At 43.3% G+C, this 22,035-nt stretch overlaps 1 protein-coding gene across 1 annotated transcript in view; it reads right to left on the reverse strand.

The window, feature by feature from the left end:
- Positions 1 to 3,904: 3,904 nt before the first annotated feature.
- nlgn2b (neuroligin 2b) overlaps positions 3,905 to 22,035 on the reverse strand; it is a 129,117-nt gene continuing 110,986 nt past the window's right edge. The window contains exons 6-10 of the mRNA XM_017723935.2: positions 19,885 to 19,982; positions 18,403 to 18,570; positions 15,807 to 15,960; positions 14,658 to 15,024; positions 3,905 to 10,976 (exon numbers count right to left, since the gene is read on the reverse strand). Coding sequence (XP_017579424.1) covers positions 10,031 to 10,976; positions 14,658 to 15,024; positions 15,807 to 15,960; positions 18,403 to 18,570; positions 19,885 to 19,982 — 1,733 coding nt within the window. The 3' untranslated portion in view covers positions 3,905 to 10,030. The remainder of the gene's footprint in view (positions 10,977 to 14,657; positions 15,025 to 15,806; positions 15,961 to 18,402; positions 18,571 to 19,884; positions 19,983 to 22,035) is intronic.

Here is a 22,035-nt window from a genome sequence, read left to right on the forward strand (position 1 = left end):
GTCAGGCACCAGAGTCAGACAGTCAGTCAGACAGTCAGTCAGATAGTCAGTCAATCAGACCATCAGTCAGATAGTCAGTCAGACAGTCAGTCAATGAGACAGTCAGTCAGACAGTCAGTCAGATAGTCAGTAAGTCAGTCAGTTAGTCAGACAGTCAGTCAATGAGACAGTCAGACAGTCAGTCAGTCAGTCAGTCATTCAGTCATTCATTCAGTCATTCAGTTAGTAAGTCAGTCATTCAGTTAGTCAGTCAGTCAGTCAGTCAGTCATTCAGTCATTCATTCAGTCATTCAGTTAGTCAGTCAGTCATTCAGTTAGTCAGTCAGTCAGTCAGTCAGTCAGTCAGTCAGTCGTTTTCTTCAGGCAAGCAATCAAACACATGATCCAGAATCACAGCACTGACAGCTCCAGTATGGATTACTTTCCTCTTAACTGGCTTAAGATTCAGTCTGTTTTCTTATGAAATGCAGTCAAAGCCACAGCCTGTATTCTTCTTGGAAATAATCCCCAACATGAGCCAGAATGATGGAAATTCAATAAATGTGACTGACCTACATTCAGTATTGTCCATGTGTCTTGGAAAAATACTGTTAACCGTTCAGCCTGACGCTTCTTTCATGTGCTGACAAACCTACTGTTAATGTATAAACATATAAGGGCCGTTCCTGTTGTGCACAGCAGTGTTCTGTAAAACTAGGCGAGAAAGTGGTAGAAGTGGTCAGTAGATAGCAGTAGCCCCCCTCCGCTGGCCAAAATGAGATCAACGCAAGGACCATCATCAGTAAAGGCAGCTGCATTTCATATTAACTCATCTCTTGTCTCTCTCTGGCAGGCACAGCCCTCGGCCTGCCTCAGACGGTCAGTGCAGATACACGCTCTCTGTCCGAGCTCCTCTGTGTTCAGACAAACTCTCTGTGCAGGAAAGCCAAACTCTTGCAGCCTGGCAGACTCATGGCAGCTGAGAGTGGAAACAGAGCTTTATTTTAGAGCATTTCACTTCACATACACACACACACACACACACACACACACACACACACACACACACACACACACATATATATATATATATATATATATATATATATATATATATACATACACAGCACTGTGTTAAAGTTTTAGGCGTCTAAGCGAATGTTTGAACAGTTGACCTCAGCAGTGAGTTTATCACAATATACATTAGAATAAAGTCATATTCATAATTCAGATAAACAGAAAAACAATAAAAAGAGAGAGAGAGACAGACAGAGAGAGAGACATAGAGAGAGAGAGACAGAGAGAAAGAGAGAGAGACAGAGAGAGAGAGAGAGAGAGAGAGAGAGAGAGAGAGACAGAGGGAGAGAGAGAGCGAGAGAGAGAGAGAGAGCGAGAGAGAGAGAGAGAGAGAGAGAGAGAGGGAGAGAGAGACAGAGAGAGAGAGAGAGAGACAGAGAGAGAGAGCGAGAGAGAGGAGAGAGAGAGCGAGAGAGAGAGAGAGAGGAGAGCGAGAGAGAGAGAGAGAGGAGAGAGAGAGCGAGAGAGCGAGAGAGCGAGAGAGAGAGAGAGAGGAGAGCGAGAGAGAGAGAGAGAGGAGAGAGAGAGCGAGAGAGAGAGAGAGCGAGAGAGAGAGAGAGCGAGAGAGAGAGAGAGAGAGCGAGAGAGAGAGAGAGAGAGAGAGAGAGAGAGAGGTGAGGAGGGATCAGATCCAGCCAGTAGATGACAGTACAGCAGACTCACTGTCCAGAGTTTATGAAGATCCTGTATTAGACCAGATGTCTTGTCTCACAGCAGTTCACGACCGGTTATCTCCAGCTAAACTACGCTGTAGGATGTTATCTAAGGCAGCTGACAGACACTGTAATAAAACATGTGCATCAGATTTCCAGTGTAATAAACAGAATCATTCTAAAGACAGAAGGAACCCGTAAACAGTAAACAGTAAACACGGTACCTGTTCAGATCAGCCAGCTCAGCTAACGCTCCCTCAGCTGAGAGTCGAGCTGTGAGAGCAGATCTCAGCTGGCTTCCTGTTCGGCCGCTGATAATAGCGCTGTTTTCTTTACTTCATGTTAAACGAACACAGATGACCGTTTGGACGCGGTCTGTTCCTCCTGTGTGCTGGTTCAGTCCTGCTCCACTAAACCGGGCATGTCTGTAGTGTTTTGATGGGTGAATCTTCTAAATTTGACTGCTTTTGGTTCGTATTGGTTTCTGAGCTGATGCGCTCATAGTTTATTTTTACTCTGTAATGTTATTAAATATTAAAGTAACAAAGTAAAAGTATTTCATTAAAAAGAGTAAAAGTACTATGATTTAATTCTACTCCAAAAAGTACTGTTGCGGGGAAACCTGTACTCAATTACACTAACATGAGTAAATGTAATTCCTTACTAACTCTGCCTAATGGGATCTAAAAGAGCTATACTGGAAACCATTAAGCCAATTCCCATTAGAAAGGAAAACCATTGGGTGTCAGTCCTAATGGTTTCTAACAGACCTTTTTCAGCAGGGCTTTCTGGCCCTTTCATCATTGGTCAGATACTGGCTGACCACAGGACCACTGTTGTTTAGATATTACTTCAATGCTATACAGAGAGTGGACCACCACCCAAAAATCTCTGTTGGTCAGGACCTGACCATTTATGAAGGGCTTCAGGATGACCGACGCAATTCTGACAAAACCAGTCTTTTTCCGAATATACGACTGCCCACCTGTCCAGCCGGACACTGAAGGACGACTGACTGTCAAGCTCTCCTGCTGCCCACTTCAGACCAGCTGCCCACACCCCAGCTACCGCCACCTGCCTTGGACGAGCTGCTCACCCTACACTGATGTTCTCATAGACTCCCAGCTATTCCTAATATTAATACTACTGCTATTAATATTAGTAGTATAACAACTCTGTAGGTAGTCTGACCAGAGGAGGATGGGTCCACCCTAGTGAGCCTTGGTTCCTCCTGAGCTGTGAGTGCAGCCGTCGACAAAACTGTTTCAGCTTCAGGAACAAAATGAAAACAGCTCCACGTGAGTCAGACATCATACATTCCACCATTTCTCACTCCAACCCTGCGTTCACACCGGCGTTGACGCAATGCAAGGTCATTCATTTTCAGTGACATCTGGTGGTGCGAACGTTGGCGACGCGAAGTGGGCAGAGTCAGCGGCGCAACAGGTTCAGAGCTGGTTTATGGCCACTTCCTATTTCCCCCATTATATAAAAAACAGGACTACAAAACAGCAGAGGGCGCCCCTGAGTGAGTCCTCAATAAATTTGACTCCCACCCATTCCATTTGGACTCGCTCAGGAGCGCCATCTAGAGTTTGAGAAACCTGGAAGATATTACGGAGTGGTAATTTCCTGGCAAGGGTTAATGGAGTTTAACTTTAATAAACTTTAATTAACTTTATTAAGAGTGATGTGGCGATTACCAATAGGAATCGAGCATTGAGCAGCGTACTCTCTCCACCACTGTGAGACGGTGCGTCCGTTTTTGGTTCCCAGATAATCGTTCCTCGTTGAGGTGGAATCGCAAAGACCAAATACTGTTTTCCTCCCAAACTGACTTCACAAAGACACGGATTCAATAAATATAAGCACACAAGCGATTTCCCGCCAGGATTTTTCATTTTAGCGGGAATGCGTTTGATTGGGCATGGCGTCAGTGAAACCATGGCAACCAACTGGAGTTCAGAAACTCCCACGAGTGATGAGCGACCAGCGATTTGGGTGACAAGAGGCGAAAAGTCATTGCTGGTGCGAACACTGGTTCATAATCATACTCGCCATTCTCACAGCAGGTTTGTCCTGAGGAATTCCTGACGGAGAAACAAAAGCTGGGAGACGACCGCGATCGGCTGCGATTTGGGTCAATCATAACTCTGCATATGGTGCGCTGTACTGAGTGAGGAGGCAGTGAGGTCTGTTTAATAATGTCTTTTAATGTTCTCCAGTTCATATACACAACATACAGTGTGTAATAGCCTTTATATGAAATAGAAATATTAATGCCATTCTCCGAACCCCGGCCTCTGTTTCCTCTCACATTGAGCACTTTCGCTGAAATTGAACAAAATGAAAACCAACAGGTGCAAGTCTTTTATTTTATTTATTTTTTTTTGGCAACCCAGCGTTAATATTTGAACAGTTGCACTTAGTAAATATCATCCTTTCTTTTTTTGTTATTTTTCGCCTGTTTTTTTTCTTTTTTTTTTTCCCCCTTTTTTTTCACTACATACATGGCAAACGGCAGACCGTAGAGTATCACCATTGAATCCTTGGTGAAAGTGTGCTTCGCGTGTCTGTCCGCTGCCACTGGACGCTCTCCCCGTTCACCCCTTTTTGCTCTTTAGAAAAATATGGACAGTTTAAATTCTCTATTCTGAAATATAATATGCAGCTCAAATTCACAGCAAAAGAGATAAGCCAGAAATCGAGGCCCCTCCCAGCTAATCTCCGATGTTTGGGTCAGTTTTTTACGTTTCTATAAACCTACAACCGGTTTGAGTAGCAGTTGAACCCACAGTGTCGTTTAATCCGTGTGAAAAAATAAAAATGAAACTAAAACGCTCATAAGCGTGACTGTAAGAGCAGCCCTCGTCTGAGAACGACGGCGCTTACTGAAACGAGGGAGTGGAAGGGTGGAATCCACCTCTCCCGAAGGTGGATTCAAAAATCTTTTCTTCTTACTGGCCACCACTGACCCATCCTCTTAAAAATGAGGGTTCCAAGCCACGAGAACCACTTTTGGTTCCTTAAAGAACATTTGAATGGATGCTTCTTTGTAGAAGCTCATTTTTAAATGCGACATCCGAGTGTAAAGAACCGAAACTTTCTTTTAAACCAATTAAAAGTTTGGAAACGTCCACAGGAACCATATAAGAACCTCTAACTTTAAGAGCGCAGCTTTTAACCATCGGTGTTTGACCGCTGAAGGACGTCCGCTTGAAGCAATGGCTCAGTCAATAATGCTAATGTTGCTAACAACGGATGAAAGCAAAACGCTAACAATCAGAATGAAAGAACGTCGGCAACATTAGCAACATGTATCGCCGAGCTGCTTTTTAAGGCGTGGTTGCTTTGGTCTTTCATGGACGTTTGGCTCCACTGAGTGGCCAGTTTATTGGAAACTCCTAACCTTTAGCTGCTCACACTGACCGTTTTATTAGAAACAGCTACGGTACTTTACAGGTGCGCTTTGTAAGTTTATAGTTACAGGTTGTAGCTCAATTCTTCAGCCCCTCCCCCTCTACCCCATTCATCCATGGTGAGGGACCACTGGAGAACCACCACTGAACAGATCTTTGGGCGATGGACCTTCCCAGCACAATGGTGGCTGCTCTGCGATTTGATCTGGGGGCAACTTGTTAAACCCTTGGTGCTGGACTGTGACGAAATCCTCCGCCCCTCTAAAGCTCCGCCCCCATATTTCTTTCACCCATGCTTTTTTAAAGCTGGAGTAATCGATAGCATTGGCCAAACAAGCTAGCTAATAAAATGCTAATGTTTGCCAATGGAACTGATTTTCCCTGGAAGCGGTTTTGCTCTGGATTGTTTGGTGGGACTTTTCACATCCATGTGCTATCGAGCAAACTATCGCCCCCCCGCCTTGAACCTTTAAGCTCTGACTTCATGAGGAGATGAACTGATTTAGATGTCACACTGTTGTTTCCCACCCCCTATAATAAGTCTAGGTTCCTCCCACACTTACCCCAAAGTTCTCATGGCTGTCCTGAGATTATAAAATCACATCCAGATCTTCGAGACAAATAAATGCATGCCAAAAAAGTAAATACTGATATAGAATTAACCAACAATTAACACCGTGTTATGGCCAATACTGACACCAATAATTGATACTGTATTACTTGCTTAACACAAGTGCACATTATAGTCTATAAAGTGAGGCTAAATGTCTCATTTAAATGTCTCAAAATGAACCATTGATTAGTTTTACATGGCTAAATTGGTACCACCTTATTGGGATAGTCCACTTTGTAGACGCTTCATTTACTTTCAAGGTACATTCAACTAAATATCTGCTAAACTGACCATAACTCTAAACCTGCTCTAATCCAAACCCTGATCCAAATCCTAACCCTAACCTTAACCTCAACCCAACCCTCACCCTGGCCCTAATCCTAACCCCAACCCCACCATTTAGGATCAACACACTGAAAAAATGGTATCTTGTCAAGTAAAATTATCTTAAATATAGTCACGAAAATTAATATTTCTACCATTGAGATTATTGTAAGCTTAATTTAAGATTGTTTACCTTTTTTTCTACACATTTTTCACTGTTCTATTAACTAAAATTATGTCACTATTTTGGCCAAATGATCTGCCAGTACAGTGTCATAATCTTACTTAATAAAATGACCTAAAACAAGTTTAAAATGTGTAGAAATAAGCTTGGTAATCTTATAATAAATGCACAACCATCTTAAAATGGGGAATATTAGGTATCTTGATGACTTCACTTGACAAGATACCATTTTTTGCAATCTGAATGTTTGTATATAATCTAAAGGGGATTATAACATAATAATTTACATTATTTTATGTAAATTTTTTGCATTTTAGCTTTTGCTCCTATGCAAAGGTGATTGCAGTCGTAGATAAGTGTAACATTAAAGGTCTTGCCCAAGTTTAGTGGCGTTCTAAAAATAGGGTGCTACATTTTTGGCAGTGATTCCAATTTTAGGATGATTGAAAATAATTAAAGTGTCCCATTTATTTGTAAATTATACATTCTTGATGCATCACCAAGCCTTACTCAGGTCATCTAGATCAGTGGTTCTCAGATTGGTCCCCAGATGGTCCACATATTTGCTTCAACCCAACACAACACCAAAATGTGGTCCATACAGAGATGTCCAGTGTTTCCAAAAGTGTAGCTACAAGGCAGGCGTTTCTAATAAACTGGCCCTCTTAACTGGCTCCAGGTCATCTTCTGAAATGCCATCAAAGAAAAAAAAACCCCAGCATCTAACGTGAACGAAAGGAAGGCTGACCCTAGTAGCTACTCCCGGACGACTCAAACTTGCACCTGCTGTCACAAAAGGATACGTTTTTTTGGGCCGGTCATCTGTAAACCAAACAATAAACAGAATATTTACAAAGACCATGTCTTCTCTTTTACACTTTCCAAAAAAATGTACAGTTTGTGTTTTGTTTTGTTTTGTTTTCTGTGTTTCTGTCCGGTCTCCGGTCCCGTAGAAAGCAGTTTGAGAGTATTTCCAAAAAACGGGACGGTGGGGCGAAAAACAGAAAGGTGACGATGAGTTAGGTGTATGTGAGGCTCCAGTGGCCTTGTCTGTAGTGGTCAGGTCATATTAGTGTGTATGGTCCACCAACAGAAGCACAAGTAAACAGCATTTCTTGCCGTGCGATCCACCAGACCCAACCAGGCCCAACCGGGGCTGACCGCTTTGACCCTAAAGGCCTACGACTGGTCAGCGTAGAGAGTCTGACTGTGTTTTTCCACGTCCTCTGTCTCTTCTTCCCTTCTCTTTTCCATTCGGCCTCCACAGTGCCATGAAGTGTAGAAGTAGGCAGGGAAAAAGTTGAAGCAGGCTGGCCTTCTGAATACGAGCGAGAGAGAGAGAGAGAGAGAGAGAGAGAGAGATAAAAGAGGGAAAGAAAGAAAGAAAGAAAGAAAGAAAGAAAGAAAGAAAGAAAGAAAGGGGGATAGTGGACAGTCCTGACTTGGAGACGATGTGGTCAACATAGTGGAATTTACAGTATAAATGGAGAAGGTTTTGGTGGTGGTGGTGGTGGGGTTAAGTCCTTTGGAGCAGGTTGTACAGCTGGAGGAAAAAAAGGAGGGATCTATTCATCCTTTTTTTTATTGTGATCATAATCAGTTTCCATTTTCCTGATATGCTTAAGTATCTACAAAGAATATCTGGATGAAGTGCACAAAAATATAGCAAAAAACAGAGAGAGAGAAGTAGAGAAAGACAGACAGAGAGAGAAAAATGACTTTCCAAGAAAAGGATGTTGATCATAAAAACGAGACAAGAAAAGAAGTCTTGAATTGTCCACTTTTTTCCTTTTTCCTTTAGAAAATAAATCATGCAAATTTCCCAGAGAGCAAACAAGATATAAATTTTATAATTCTATATTTAGACTCTTTATATAGATATTCTTATTTATATTTTCAATCTCTTCCCATAAGCAGAGACCAGCGACAGTGCAAAACCAAAAAAAAGATTAATAATAATAAAAAAAGAAGAAGAGAGAGAGAAAAGAAAAAAGGAAAACAAGGTTTTGGCACTTTTTTTTTTTCGGATCAGATTTTGGGCGGTCCACTCCAAGTCGGTCCAGCAGACGCAGCGTCTGATTGGACAACTATCACAGTACTTGGCACAGAAATGCTGGTAAAAACGATATATCAGAATAGTTTTTTACCCCCGTACAAGTTTCTCGGTAACACGTTTCAATGTTGTACACATTTTAGATTTAGAAAAGTGTTCAACGTAGGCAAAAGACTGTCCCGTAGTTGGTGTTAAAAACCGAATGACGGACGTGGACGAGAAGAACATAAACGAGAAGAGAAAAGAATGCGGCGAGAGAAAGAACGAAAGGACACACAGAGATAAGAACGGAAGCAGAAGGTGAGACGTCTCTGTTTCTCATGAAGCTGACGTCGGCGTCTTGTTTCGAATTTTTCCGTTCCGCCTTAAATTTAAGGTGGACCGGGAAATTCCAAACGAGAAGCCGGCAAACTGTTTCTCAGCGTAAAACTCCTCGAAAAAGGAGAAAGACAGGGAAGAGAAGAGCTGGGGGGGTTAGAGGTAAAAGGACAGGAGAAGTATTTGGACAATATCTCTCGAGAGTCTGTGTCCAGAGGGTTAGCGAGATGCTACCTCCATGAATTCAGCCCCCCGTTCCATCATGAAACCAGCGTTTTCTGTTTGTGCTGCATTTGTGACGACTTAGAAGAAAATCGCTGTGCTGGTAGGTTTAATGTGAGAAATTTAAATATATTTAAATATGGGAACAATATAAGTTATACTAATAAGAGTCCCTGGGCTAGACTCCCAACGCTACATCTGCCATGTACATGATAAAGAGCCCTAAATGTCGATGTATGTAATGAAATTAATATAGAGCAAATGTTTCTTTTCATAGTACAAATGTTAGCAGGCTATTTTGGACAGAACATACCTACGCTCTTGCCACAATGGGTTCTTCAAAGAACCATTTTTGCTACCCTACAGAACCATGTTTGAGTAAAGAACCTTTCATAGGCCTAAAGAACCAGTTTGTGTGTTCCTCCTAGACTCTTATAAAGATAGTGCTTCAAGCATTCTTCATTCTTTAGCGGTTCTATATGGAACCATGAACACCCAAAAGAAAACTTTGCATGATTAAAGGGGTCTTTGCATCATGAAAGGGTACTATGGACTGATGAAAAATGCGCTATAGAAAGATTTTTGAAAAAGGTTCTACACAGCACCCAAAAGGGTTCTTCTACTGTCACAAGCTTGACACCGTGATGATAGAAGAACCCCTTTGGGTGCTATATAGAGCCAAAAAGTTTCTATATTAAACCATACACAATGCATTTTCCATCAGTCTGAAGGACACTGACATGATGCAAAGAACCTTTTAATCATGCAAAGGGTTCTTTGGGTGATTATGGTTCTATATAGAACCATTTTCTTTACTAAAGAACCCTTGAAGAACCATCTTTTTTTTTTAAGAGTGTAGTGAAGTGATCGTGACTAGTTTTTGATGGGATGCCAAGTGACGTCACAGGTCATAAACGTGATGTATAATTTCTCAAAAGTGATCCCAGCACGAATCTAGTACCAACGATCCAGACTATTTTGCTGACAGGGCATTGAGTGACTGGCCACTGGCCATAAAGCGTAATATTAATTTCTGAAGAAATGCGCCAGCATGATGATTTTCTATAGCAGCACAAATCAGCACAAACTCAGCGCAAACGAATCGAAAACATTCATATTTTCTGATCGTACGGGGGGCCGAGTTCACAGAGGTCGAGGTGCTTGGCCCCCTTCCTGGAGGCGCTACTACTATACGCGTGTGGTGGAGTGCTGGTGGGGCAGGGCGTTGTTGCTGTGGCTGGAGCTGGGGGCTGGGGCGGGGGGATAGGTGTTGAAGGCATGGAGGGGCTGCATGCCGGTGATGGTGCTGGGCATCATAGAGAGGGCGTTGGCCGTCATGAGCGGCACGTCCTCGGGCGCCCGCCGCAGTGCCAGCGTGTAGTCCGGCGGGCACACGGGTGGGCGCAGGGGCTCCAGGTCGCCGTGCAGACCGCGTGGCGCCAAGGGGGTGCCGTGGTCCAGCTCTACCCTTTGTTGCTTCATCTGGAGGGACATTAGCTCCTCCTCCTGACTCAGTGCCAGGTCGTTGTGGGGTGGAGCCATGCCCGCTATACCCGCAATGCCCACTGCGGGGCCTCCGGCACCACGTTGAGGTGAAAGACGTCGATGCCTACGCTGGAGGAGCTCGTGCCTCTTGTCGCGCTTGTAGTAGAGAGCGGCGAAGGCCAGGACGTTGAGGAAAAGCAGCGATGCTCCCACGGCAACCGTCACACTCAGCTCAGTCGAATAATCCCGAGTGGCTTCCGGGAACGGAGAAAAGCGCGGACGTTCCGAACCTTCCGGATCTGTATCCGGAGGGTAAGTAGACACCACCGGATGCCTCGTGGATCGTGTTCCCGGACCCTGCACAGGACCCTTCCGGCCGGGCCGGTGGGACCCACCCCCGCCCCCTCCGGGTGGCAGGCGTGTGGTGATGGAGTTGATGATTTCTTCATGCAGCGTGTGCAGGTGAGGCACCAGCTCCAGCCAGAAGGCCACCTTATTGGCACGGTAGTTGTCGCGGACACGAGGCTTCAGGCCGATGTGCAGGTACTGCTTGTCCTTGGAGCTGAACTTGGTCCAGATGACCTCCTCAAAGCGGTTGGGTTTAGTGTGGATGAACTTGGTGTCCTGCGGCACCGGAATGTTCGGATCTCTGAAAGAAAGAAGAGGAAAACAAGCATGTACAGTCCTGCAAGATTTAGGCATTTGAGAAAATTGCCCAACGGTTTATTACACACTTCTTTAACCTAAGAATAGCTCCACTAGTTCGCATCCAAGTCCCTGTAGTTACTGAATAATAAGCCTTAGTACGTAACAAGCTTGGGCGTTACCGGGGTTAAATAAGCCGCAGGCCTTTATTTGCCCGGGAAAAGACAAATATTAGAATGAATATTCAAATTTATATTAGAATAAAAAAATATTAAAACAGTGAGCAGCGATTTCAGGTGTTCATTTTCCTAATGGCAGCCCAGTGTTTGTAGCAATCATCCAATACTTGCTTTGACTAATCAATACTTCATTATGTTAAATCAGGTGAGCTGGTGATGGAGTTTAACAAATACACGCCTCAGCTGAGGCTGTCGGGGAGAAATCCGGAGCCACACTATGTTCTTCAACATTGTTCTTCATGCTTAAAAGATCATCTACGTTTTCAAAAATAAGAAATTCTTGTTACTTTTTACTGTATTTGTGTTTTCTTGCATTTGTTCTAATGATAGATTAGAGTGTACATAGAACATAGAGTGTTCTCCCAGCAGGAACGTGCTGCATTTCTCAATGGCTTTAAATAACATGCATATCGTCACTGTCCTAAGAAAAACAAGTATCTCCAACAAAATAGCAACTTTACAGGAGAAGGTAAGAACTCTCTTACCTTTCAGTGTAAGTCTATGTAAAGAGATTTAATTCCCAGTGATTTTAGAACATTCCTATCGGTCGATTCATCACGGAACGACAAAAATGGAGATGCACGGTTTTCTTTGGACGATTCCTAAGATCATAAGGTTCCTATGGCGTTTGCAGAGCACGGTAGATATTAGTGGTGAAACGATTCTGAAACCGAGACTGAAACCTTAACACAAACGTCCACAGTCTTGCACCCCCAACCCCTCACTCCAACTGTTGAGCCCTCATTATGTTACTTATAAAACACGTAAAATTACTCTTGCGTGTCGTTAGGGTGAGATGTATGCCGTATTCTTTAGGGTTCATTTCTTCAGTGTTACAAATTGTTAAAGATTTAATAATTAATAAATTGTAAAATTCAGAATTTTTTCTACATTTTTTCTTATTCACCCCCATGCCTAGTGTGTGTTGTTCTGGTCTGAGTGGATCACACACAGCAGTGCTGCTGGTGTTTTTAAACCCCTCAGTGTCGCTGCTGGACTGAGAACAGTCCACCAACCAAAACTATCCAGCCAACAGCGTCCTGTGGGCAGCGTGCTGTGACCACTGATGAGGGACTAGAGGATGACCAACAGCAGCAGATGAGCTGTCGTCTCTGACTTTACATCTACAAGGTGGACCGACAAGGTAGGAGTGTCTACTAGAGTGGACAGTGAGTGGACACAGTGTTTACATACTCCAGCAGCACTGCTGTGTCTGATCCACTCGCACCAGCACATCACACACTAACACACCACCACCACGTCAGTGTTACTGCAGGACTGAGAATGATCCACCACCCAAACAGCACCTGCTCTGTGAGGGTCCATGGGGGTCCTGACCACTGCAGAACAGGGTAACAGAGTATCAGAGAAACAGATGGACTACAGTCTGTAACTGTGCAGCTATACAGTAAGTGGAGCTGATAAAGTGGACAGTCAGCGTAGATACAAGGAGGTGGTCAGACTGTTACGCCTGGTCGGTGTATAAATGTATAAATGATGACGCTCAGACTCCCGAACACTCTGTGTAGGAGCAGAATGAACTGTATGTTTCTTTGACATGTATAACTCTTTAGAACCCAGCAGTCGCTTAATATGTGCATTAACACTGAGTTCTTTAAAGCTCTGTTTACGCGTACAGTCAAATCTGATCTTTCTCCCACAACCAGTACAGATTTCATCTTTTCTTTGAAGTCCAAACATCAAAAGGTAGCATCCAAACAGATCACTTCTATTCTGATTTGGAACACATTCAAATACGCCAACGCAGCCGTTTCAGCTGAACAGCAAATGCTGATGGTGTGACTAAACGCGTAAATCCGATCAGGTAAAGCTGGAAAAACAAATCTGATCTGAATATTTAGCCCCGTTAGAGTTTGGAGCGTTTCGCCGCAGCCGTGACGGAGGCTGGATCACAGCTACGAGAAGCAGGGGCTCGTCCTGACGCGATCTGAGTCGGAGCGTCGGTGCTGATTGAGATTTAATGGATCAGTATCAGCCGCTTTGAGCTCTGTGTAATTCCAATCCTTTGTTCATTTCGGGCAATGAAAAAAATACATGTCTGGAATTTATATTTGTATTTGATGGAATCGTCTCATAATTCATGTGTGTATTTAAAGGTGTAGTGTGTAAGATTTAGAGAGACTTTAGTGTATAATAACCTGTAACTATGAATGTTGCTTATAATGAGCCCTTTATATCTACATAGGGAGCGGCTCCTATTCCAACTGGAGCTGCCACCACCATGTTTCTACAGTAGCCCAGAAATGATAAACCAGACACTGACTCTAGAGGGCGCCCTTCGCATTTTTACACGGAAGCGGCAGTTTGAATTTGGTGGCGCTGCAGACGTAACACACTTAAAAATGACTGTTCTTCAAGGATTCTTTAAAAGAAAATGGTTCTATATACAGCTAGAACACTCACGCAAAGAACCCTTTGTATGATTAAAGGGTTCTTTGCATCATGAAAGCATCCTTCAGACTGACAGAGAAGGTGTTTTATGTGGTTGATGGAGAATGTGGTTTATATGAAATAAAACCTTTTTGAAAAGGGTTCTATATAGCACCAAAAAGGGTTCTTCTACTATTACAGGCTTGACATTGTAATAGTAGAAGAACACTTTTGGTGCTATATGGACATCTACAACACACTCTCCATCAATCTGAAGAACAAAAAAACCCCAAAATCTTAAGGAACCCTTAAAGAACCATCTTTTTTAAGTGGGTAGAAAGAAGAAGAATCAGCGGCCGCTGTACCGCTGACTGACCATTTTGTGTTCTGATGACTCTGAGAACCCAAATTTTGACAAACGGAAGTTGTTAAAGAAGTGAGAACATGAAGAAGCTAGACTAAATCAGGACAGGCGATGGCAGAAATCCTGATGGCCAATGTAGGTTCTACTACACGCTTGGAAAGAGAGAGGCGAGGGAGGGGGATTCAGCTGGTTGCAATCTGCAACCTCACCACTAGATGGCACTACATCTTATAAAATGCACCTTTAAACTCCTCAAGTATTGCAACACTGCATTAAGAAGTTCTGGTAGGGAAAAAAAGGGCTAAGATCTTCAAGCGCCCAACGGAAAATAAACTGATCAGTATTGTGTTTTTTGAGATATCTAGGTAGACACAGCCAAGCAAGCTCCCCTATTGGTCAGGACTTCAGGAGCCAGACTGAAGGCCTTAAACATTAGATTACCTACCAATAGAACTATAAGGTGACAGAGGAATCATCCAAACCACATTTTCATTTACGATATGCAGGATCATTTTGTCAAAGGTCCTAGACTCACCACAAGGCAAAAAGTTTGGGCATCTCTGCTTTACACCATCCAGAACAAGTTCTGTTGTGTTTTTTGCTCATCATACTAAATTTATTTGGACATCGAAGGGAAAAGAGACTCCTCTGGGATGTCCTGAGTGGAAGCTCGAGTAGAGAGTAGACTGACCCGGTTTTGGCAAAGTTGGTCCAGTAGGTCATGACGACGGCGCTGAGCATTACGTCGTTTTTGGAGAAGTTGCAGGGGAAGAGGTCGGTGGCCCCCACCATGGGCACCCCGAACACGTAGGGGATCTCGTCGCCGTGCGCCGCGTCGGCCCACTCCGGCCGCGCCTCCGTCTGGCAGTGGTGGTGGAAGGTGTAGAAATAAACCGGAGACTGGAATTCTGCATGTAGCTTCGCCGTGGCGACCGCCGGCGCCACCCACTGGTGGTCGGTGAAAAGCGCGAGCAGCATTTTCCGCCGCATGTCGCCGTTATCTCGGTCAGCCCAGTCCGTGTACATGAACTTTATGGTTTCGCGCAGGATGTCTTTACCTGAGGGGGGAAAAAAGAGAAGGAGAGAGGGATGTAATGAAAGGAATGGATGGAGATTTTAAAGTGAGCTAATGTGGCTAACGAGAAAAGCTAATACCCCACCAAATAGCATGGTGCTAACTGCATGCCTTATCACACAAACTACAGTACAGGATGTGGTTTGACGCCGTAGGACATGCTGTTATGTATAAACATGGACTAAAGAGCATTAGCATCGCTAAAAACAGCTGAATTCATGCATTATAGCTACATTAGCTCCAGTGCTAAAGCTGAAAAAGCAACCCTCAGACACTTTTGGCCGATCGATAACATTGGCAATAAGGGAGGAATGGTATAAATTTGATGTTCTGATAAAACATTGCTTCAGGTTCTGACAGCACGCAACTTAATTAGCCCAGATGAGATGGTTAATTCAGGCAAGCTATTACTGTTTGCAGTATAATCGCTAATATCGCGGACGAAATTCAGTTCCACATTACAGAGGGTTACAGGGCCTTTACCATAGCTTGCATTTTCCCTAATGCTAATATAATTACCATATAATTACCAACTGGGATCATCAGGAGTTTTGTCTCATCTGCATATCTGCATTCTTGGCCAGACTGAAAATCTCCAAGTTATAATCTTTGCTAGCGGTGCTCAGACTGCGTGTGCGTGCAGTTCATCACTGATTTTCCTGGCTGTGATGAAATGTTATATTTTCTACACATTCTTGAAGTAACTATAGATGAGAATGACTGGGCAAAGGCATCTATGCCTGCATGTCTGTGAGGGATGCGCACCGTCTGGGTATCCGTAGAGGTTGTCCACAAAATTGGAAATGGTGTAGTCAAACGAGGCAGCGGAGATGCCATCCTCTCCCTCGCTATCGTCCACAAACTTCAGCCCTTCGCCCTGGTTGACCCCGAGCAGGATGTCATAGTTCAGGAACTCTCCCTGTAGACAACACAGATAATTTACACTACAGCACTCTGCAGCATCACAGCTGAGCACAGGGCAGTTTCTCTGTTTAAAGAGGACCTATTGTGCTCATGTTCAATGTTCAGCATTTCATTTTTGGGCTCTATTAGAACAGATTTACACCTCAATGCTCCAAAAACGCATTATTCTCCTCAGACTGTTCATCTCTATTTGTCCTCCGTCTGAAACGCTCTGTTAGAGCTCCTGTGTCTTTAAGCCCCGCCTCCCGATGAGCTCAGTGTGGTCTGATTGGTCAGTCCGCCCACTCTATTCTGACTGGTCAACCTCCAGAGCGGTTCCGCCCCTGTCCTGCGGTCTGCAGACAGACCCTTCTCTCCTGAGCAGCTGTGAACTCCGCTGTGGCTGTTTCTCCGGCGGCGTCGGTTCTGCTGGATCAGTTTGAGCCAGAGTGGATCCTGGAAGTCCGGTCAGCGTCTCCACACGGCTACAGCACTGTTCTAGAGACACTTACTGAGTCAGAACTGTTCACAGTGGTGGTGATAGGAACCAGACTTTTTAAACCACCTTTAAAAGCTCCTCACAGAAAGTTGCTACATGAAATGTTATGAACTCACCGCCTGATGACTGAGACGCTGTTTTATGATAGTTTAAAGATTTTAGCCTTAAACTCCTTTCATGGTGGAGGGATACATAATATGCAGGGTGCTGTGCGGCAAAATAGTCCCCAAAGAAAACTCATTATTCCAGATTTTCCACTGTTTTCAACATTCCATATAAGCTCAGAACACTCGTGTAGGTTCTCTGGTGGTTCTGGATGGCAAATAAAATGCCTATATCTGTGTTGTAGTCATGGCGACGCCTGAATTATGCAGATATTTGGCAAAACATTTTTTACTTCTGTACTAATACTCGTGTCACTGCATCATTCAATCCTAATGCATGTTATGAAGCCGGTGTGTAGGTGGCCTTAAAATAAAGTGTTACTAAAACTTCATTGTGTCCCATTCCTAATCACACTCTTTAACACGGCCTCGGGTCAAACTCTACATAGATAACATGTATGAATTAGAAATAATGACCCAGATATTGTTAACCACAGCACTGTGCACATGAACAGCGCCTCCAGTCAAACATGCGTATGGACGACACATATGCATCCCAGACAACGACCCAGTTACCAGACGCTGTACGGAAAACTTCAGTATGACACTAAAAATGCCTCGAGTCAAAATAGCAAAGGCACCTTCAGGCATTCAAATGAGCCGAGCAAACACAGACAAATCACACATTCAGACCAAACTGCAGGCTCTCCTGCTGCACGCTGATGTGCTCAAATCCATAAAAGAGACATTGACAACAAAAACTCAGGCTGCAATTGTACATCTGCTATTTCTCATTGACAAATAGTGGAGAAATGGTGTTGAAAGTGCAGGTTCTAGTCCTCGTACCACGTCTGTGCTCAAAGGAGAGCAGATCTTTTATTATGGTGTGAAATTGATGGAAAACATCCTTTACGTTTTTAACGCTGTCCTTTTTTGATTTTGAAAAGAAACAAAAAAACATTCAGAAGTGCAGAAGCAAACCTATGAAAAAAGAATGTAAATGTAATTCATCATGGATGTAAATAATAATTAATAATAATAATAAAAATAATGATTTTGTAAATTGAATATGTAGCAAAACAGCAAAAATAACTTCAGACTTCTGAGGGTTAATCCACTTAAACGCCAAGGATCTGTAAGAGTGTCCAGATTTCACTTCCTCAGTCAACTGACAGATTATATACCGAAGAATTCATAGTAGATACCGAAGAATTCATAGTAGATACTGAATAATTCATAATAGATGATGAATAATTCATAGTAGATGCTGAATAATTCATAATAGATGCTGAATAATTCATAGTAGATGCTGAATAATTCATAATAGATGCTGAATAATTCATAGTAGATGCTGAATAATTCAATAGATGCTGAATATTTCATAGTAGATGCTGAATAATTCATAGTAGATGCTGAAAAATTCATAGTAGATGATGAATAATTCATTAACATTTAAAAATAATTCACAGCACATCATAGTAATTATCGGCGATAAACAAAATAATAAGCCTTATAGAGTTAATGATGTAACTGACAAATTAATGAATTTTGTAACCAAGGTTTCAGACCCTAAACAATCCATAAAGTATGCGTCTTGTTACACTGGCAAAAAAAGTAGCTCCACCATAAGCGACTATTGTTGTTGCCCGGCAACTGGCAGTCAGTGGAAAGAGAGAGAGGTGAAAAGCTGTGCTCTTAGAATGTTTTTCAACCAATCAGACCGTCAGAACAGTTGCATAATTGCGTATAAAAATAATTATGTCCAGTAAATGAAATGTACTGCCAAGTGACCATTACAACTATAGACCGGTGAGAGTTTACAGAGTCAGCAAACACAGAGCGGCTGATGCCAAACCTGCTGCATGAGGATTTCGGGGTCGTCCGGCACCACGTCTCCGTCCACCACGGGTCCGAAGGCAATGTGATATCGCGCCGGCTGGATGTCCTGATCCACCAGCTCCCGAAAACTCTTCCTCCGCAGACAGTCCACCAGGTCGGCCGTGTCGCTGTAGCTGCAGCCCACCTAAGAGATTATAACGATGTCCATATAGTTACTATGCAGTGGCTGTTGTTGTTTACGGCCTCAATAAAGAGCAGCTGTTCTGTTCTCTACTGATCATATGGATCATAAATGAATAACAACTGTGCATCATGTATTATGTAAGGACAACAGCTACCACTGTGATACTGTATGTTTAAGTGGAATTCCACCCATTTTTCTAAATTCTGTAAAATGAAATGGTTTAGACTCGCAATGTCTACAAAACAAATACAGCCATTTTATTTACTAACCAAAACCAACAGTGAACCCACACTTTCCATTTCACTTATAATGTAAATCAGGGACTATCTTGCCTCAAAACACCCTGCATGTCTCCCTCCACCATGATTGGATTTATAAAAATAAGTTTTAGGACTAAATATTGTAGCAAAACTATCATAAAGAATGTCTCAGACATCAAGCAGCTTTTAGAGGCGGACGTCTGGTTCCTATCACCGCCACTGAGAGCAAGGCTTCTTCTTACGGCTGCTCCCTTTAGGGGTCGCCACAGCGGATCATCTGCCTCCATCTTGCCGTATCCACTGCCTCCTCTACTTTCACACCAACCATCTCCATGTCCACCTTCACTACATCCATAAACCTTCTCTGAGGTCTACCTCTTCTCCTTCTACCCGGCAGCTCCATCTCCAACATTCTTTGCCCAATATATCCACTATTCCTCCTCAACACATGTCCAAACCATCTCAACCTGGCCTCTCTGGCTTTATCTCCAAACTGCTCCACCTTCACCGTCCCTCTGATCTGCTCATTTCTAATCTTGTCCAGCCTGGTCACTCCCAACGAAAATCTCAGCATCTTCATCTCCGCCACCTCCAGCTCAGCCTCCTGTCTTTTGGACAGAGCCACAGTCTAAAACAGAGCGTTTCACACTAAACCACTCTGACTCTGTTTACATCTCAGCTATGACACACTGCACAAATTGTCGTATATCTGAGAACTGGACGCATTTCCTTATACTATGCTTACGTATATGCATGTACACTCACTGGCCGCTTTATTAGGAACACCTGTTCAGTTGCTTGTTAACACAAATAACTAATCAGCCAAGTGATGGGAACACCTGAATTCAATGATTTGGATGGGCGAGTGAATACTTTCGGAAATATCGTGTACGATTATGGAATACCGCAGGTTAAGAATGAACGGCATGTGAGCTGCAGGTGGACCTGCGCTGGACCGGATCGAGATAACACAATTAACAACAATAAACTTGAACTGAATTGCAAGCGATAAATGTATAAATTAGCCGTGAAGAAAACACACCACACAGCTCACCTTCTTGGCCAGGATCTTGGTGTAGTCGAGCGGCCGGTAGTTAACGGACCAGCTGGAGATTGCCGAGCCGCTTTGGGCGATGGCCCTCTGGAACAGTCCTGAGGAAAACGGCACACATAATGAGGCACTTTCTATGCCGAGTGCTTTTATTTTAATAGGGCTATGTCAGGGTCCAGCCGCAAATTCCCTTTTAAATATCCCGCACATGATGGGGTCATCACCACTGGGTGCCTTCGACTGGTGGCGCCGCAATCAGTGACTAAATGAATTACTTTCACATGACTGTGAGTCAGTGACTGGATTCAGATCATAAAGGCCAGAGGCGCAAGATACTACTGCACATGTGATGGACACTGAGGAAATTAAAGGGATAGTTTGATGGAAAAGCTTCCCGCTTATCAGCCAAGGCATGTTGGTTAGGAGACTAATGTATAGAACATGTAATGGAAGCTTATGTACACCAATTAGCACCATGCCTATGTCATCTAAATCATCACACACTCGCCTTAAACTGTGTGGAGCTGTTCAGTATCTCTAACAGTCTTGATTATGTGGTTTCTGACACATTGTTATCTAGTCCGATGTACATAGGTCCATTAGCATAGCTGAAAACATTCGCATTCATACTGAATTATGAATTCTGTCGGTACTTTTATGCAAGACGTAAGCTTAAGACACCGAACGTGTCTCGGTCAGACAACGTGTCTGGCCAGTGTTTGACAAATTTTGGCCAACTTTTGGCAAGTTACGGCTAAACGTCCCTTTAAGATACCCACATCTGTAGCCGTTAGAATAAGAGGGGTGACGTTTTAAGGGCTTGAATCAAGGAAACACAAATTTTAATCACTTTTTTCCATAACATAAAATGTTTAACGTGACTTTTAAACTTTTAAACAATGTTAAAGTTTCAAAATGTGAAATGTTCCAAACCTCATAAAACGAGCTGCCTGTTTAGGCTGCTCTGCCCAATTGTCAATCATTGTTGTGACACGGCAAAAACAATGAACCGCTTGGTTTATATATATAGACTGTACAGTAGACTGAACAGACTGAACGATACGCCTTGAAGTTTTACCAATCAGCTCTTATTTCAGCTCCTATTTCAGTAAAGAGAGTCCATTTTGGCCTTTAAAGGGCCCATAGGCTACATTTTTTGTCATTTTTTTATTGACATATTTGTGGTTTTATGTATGAACAAATTTTCACATTCCTCTTTTTATCCCTTAGAATTAAACAGCCTGTTTTTATTATTGCATCTTTAAGATATATGTAAATGAGCTCTGTTCTAATTGACTAAGCTATTTAAAATGCAGTCCGGAGTGAAGGGGCGTGGCTAAACTGATGTAGGCTGAATAGGCGAATATGTAAATGAATAGTTTTTATGACATCACAAAAACAACGAACTGCTAAGTTTCTATATACCGACTGTATAGTGAATGATGCATGTAAATGAGCTCTGTTCTGGTTGGCTAACCTATTCAGTTAGCGGTCCAGGCTGAAACACTCCATAGCACCTGTGGCAATGGGCAGAGCTAAACTGCTGTAGGCTGAATAGGCGGATATGTAAACTAATCGTTTTTGTGCCATCACAAAAACAGTGAGCTGTATTATGTACCATTCACCATGCTGCACTGGCAGTGGTGCATAACAGCATGCTCTGGTTTTAGCTGTTAAGTGAGAAAATGCGGCTCTTTTATTCATTATATGGGCCCTTTAAGATGTACAGGATGAAGTGTAGAGTGAAAACGTTGGCGTGGGTTCTACAGGGAGGCGGTACGGAAGGCCTGGGCCAGCTGTACACACTTTCTAGCTGGCATCATTGTTGGCATCGACTCAGGATGGCAGGCCATCTACATGCAGCGCTGGCGTTATGTAAAGTGCCTTCATGTCCCCCATCTGAAGATTCTGAGATTAATTATTAAACGCTGCCCCCCCAACTCTCTCTCTCTCTCTCTCTCACTCTCTCTCTCTCTCTCTCTCCCTCTCTCTCTCTCTCTCTCTCTCCTTCTCTCACTCTCTCCCTCTCTCTCTCTCTCTCTCTCTCTCTCCTTCTCTCACTCTCTCTCTCTCTCTCTCTCACTCTCTCTCTCTCTCTCTCTCTCTCGCTCTCTCTCTCTCTATCGCTCTCTCTCTTGCTCTCTCCTTCTCTCT

The sequence above is a fragment of the Pygocentrus nattereri genome, chromosome 18, assembly GCF_015220715.1.
Source record: "Pygocentrus nattereri isolate fPygNat1 chromosome 18, fPygNat1.pri, whole genome shotgun sequence".
In the NCBI taxonomy this organism is placed as follows: Eukaryota; Metazoa; Chordata; class Actinopteri; order Characiformes; family Serrasalmidae; genus Pygocentrus; species Pygocentrus nattereri.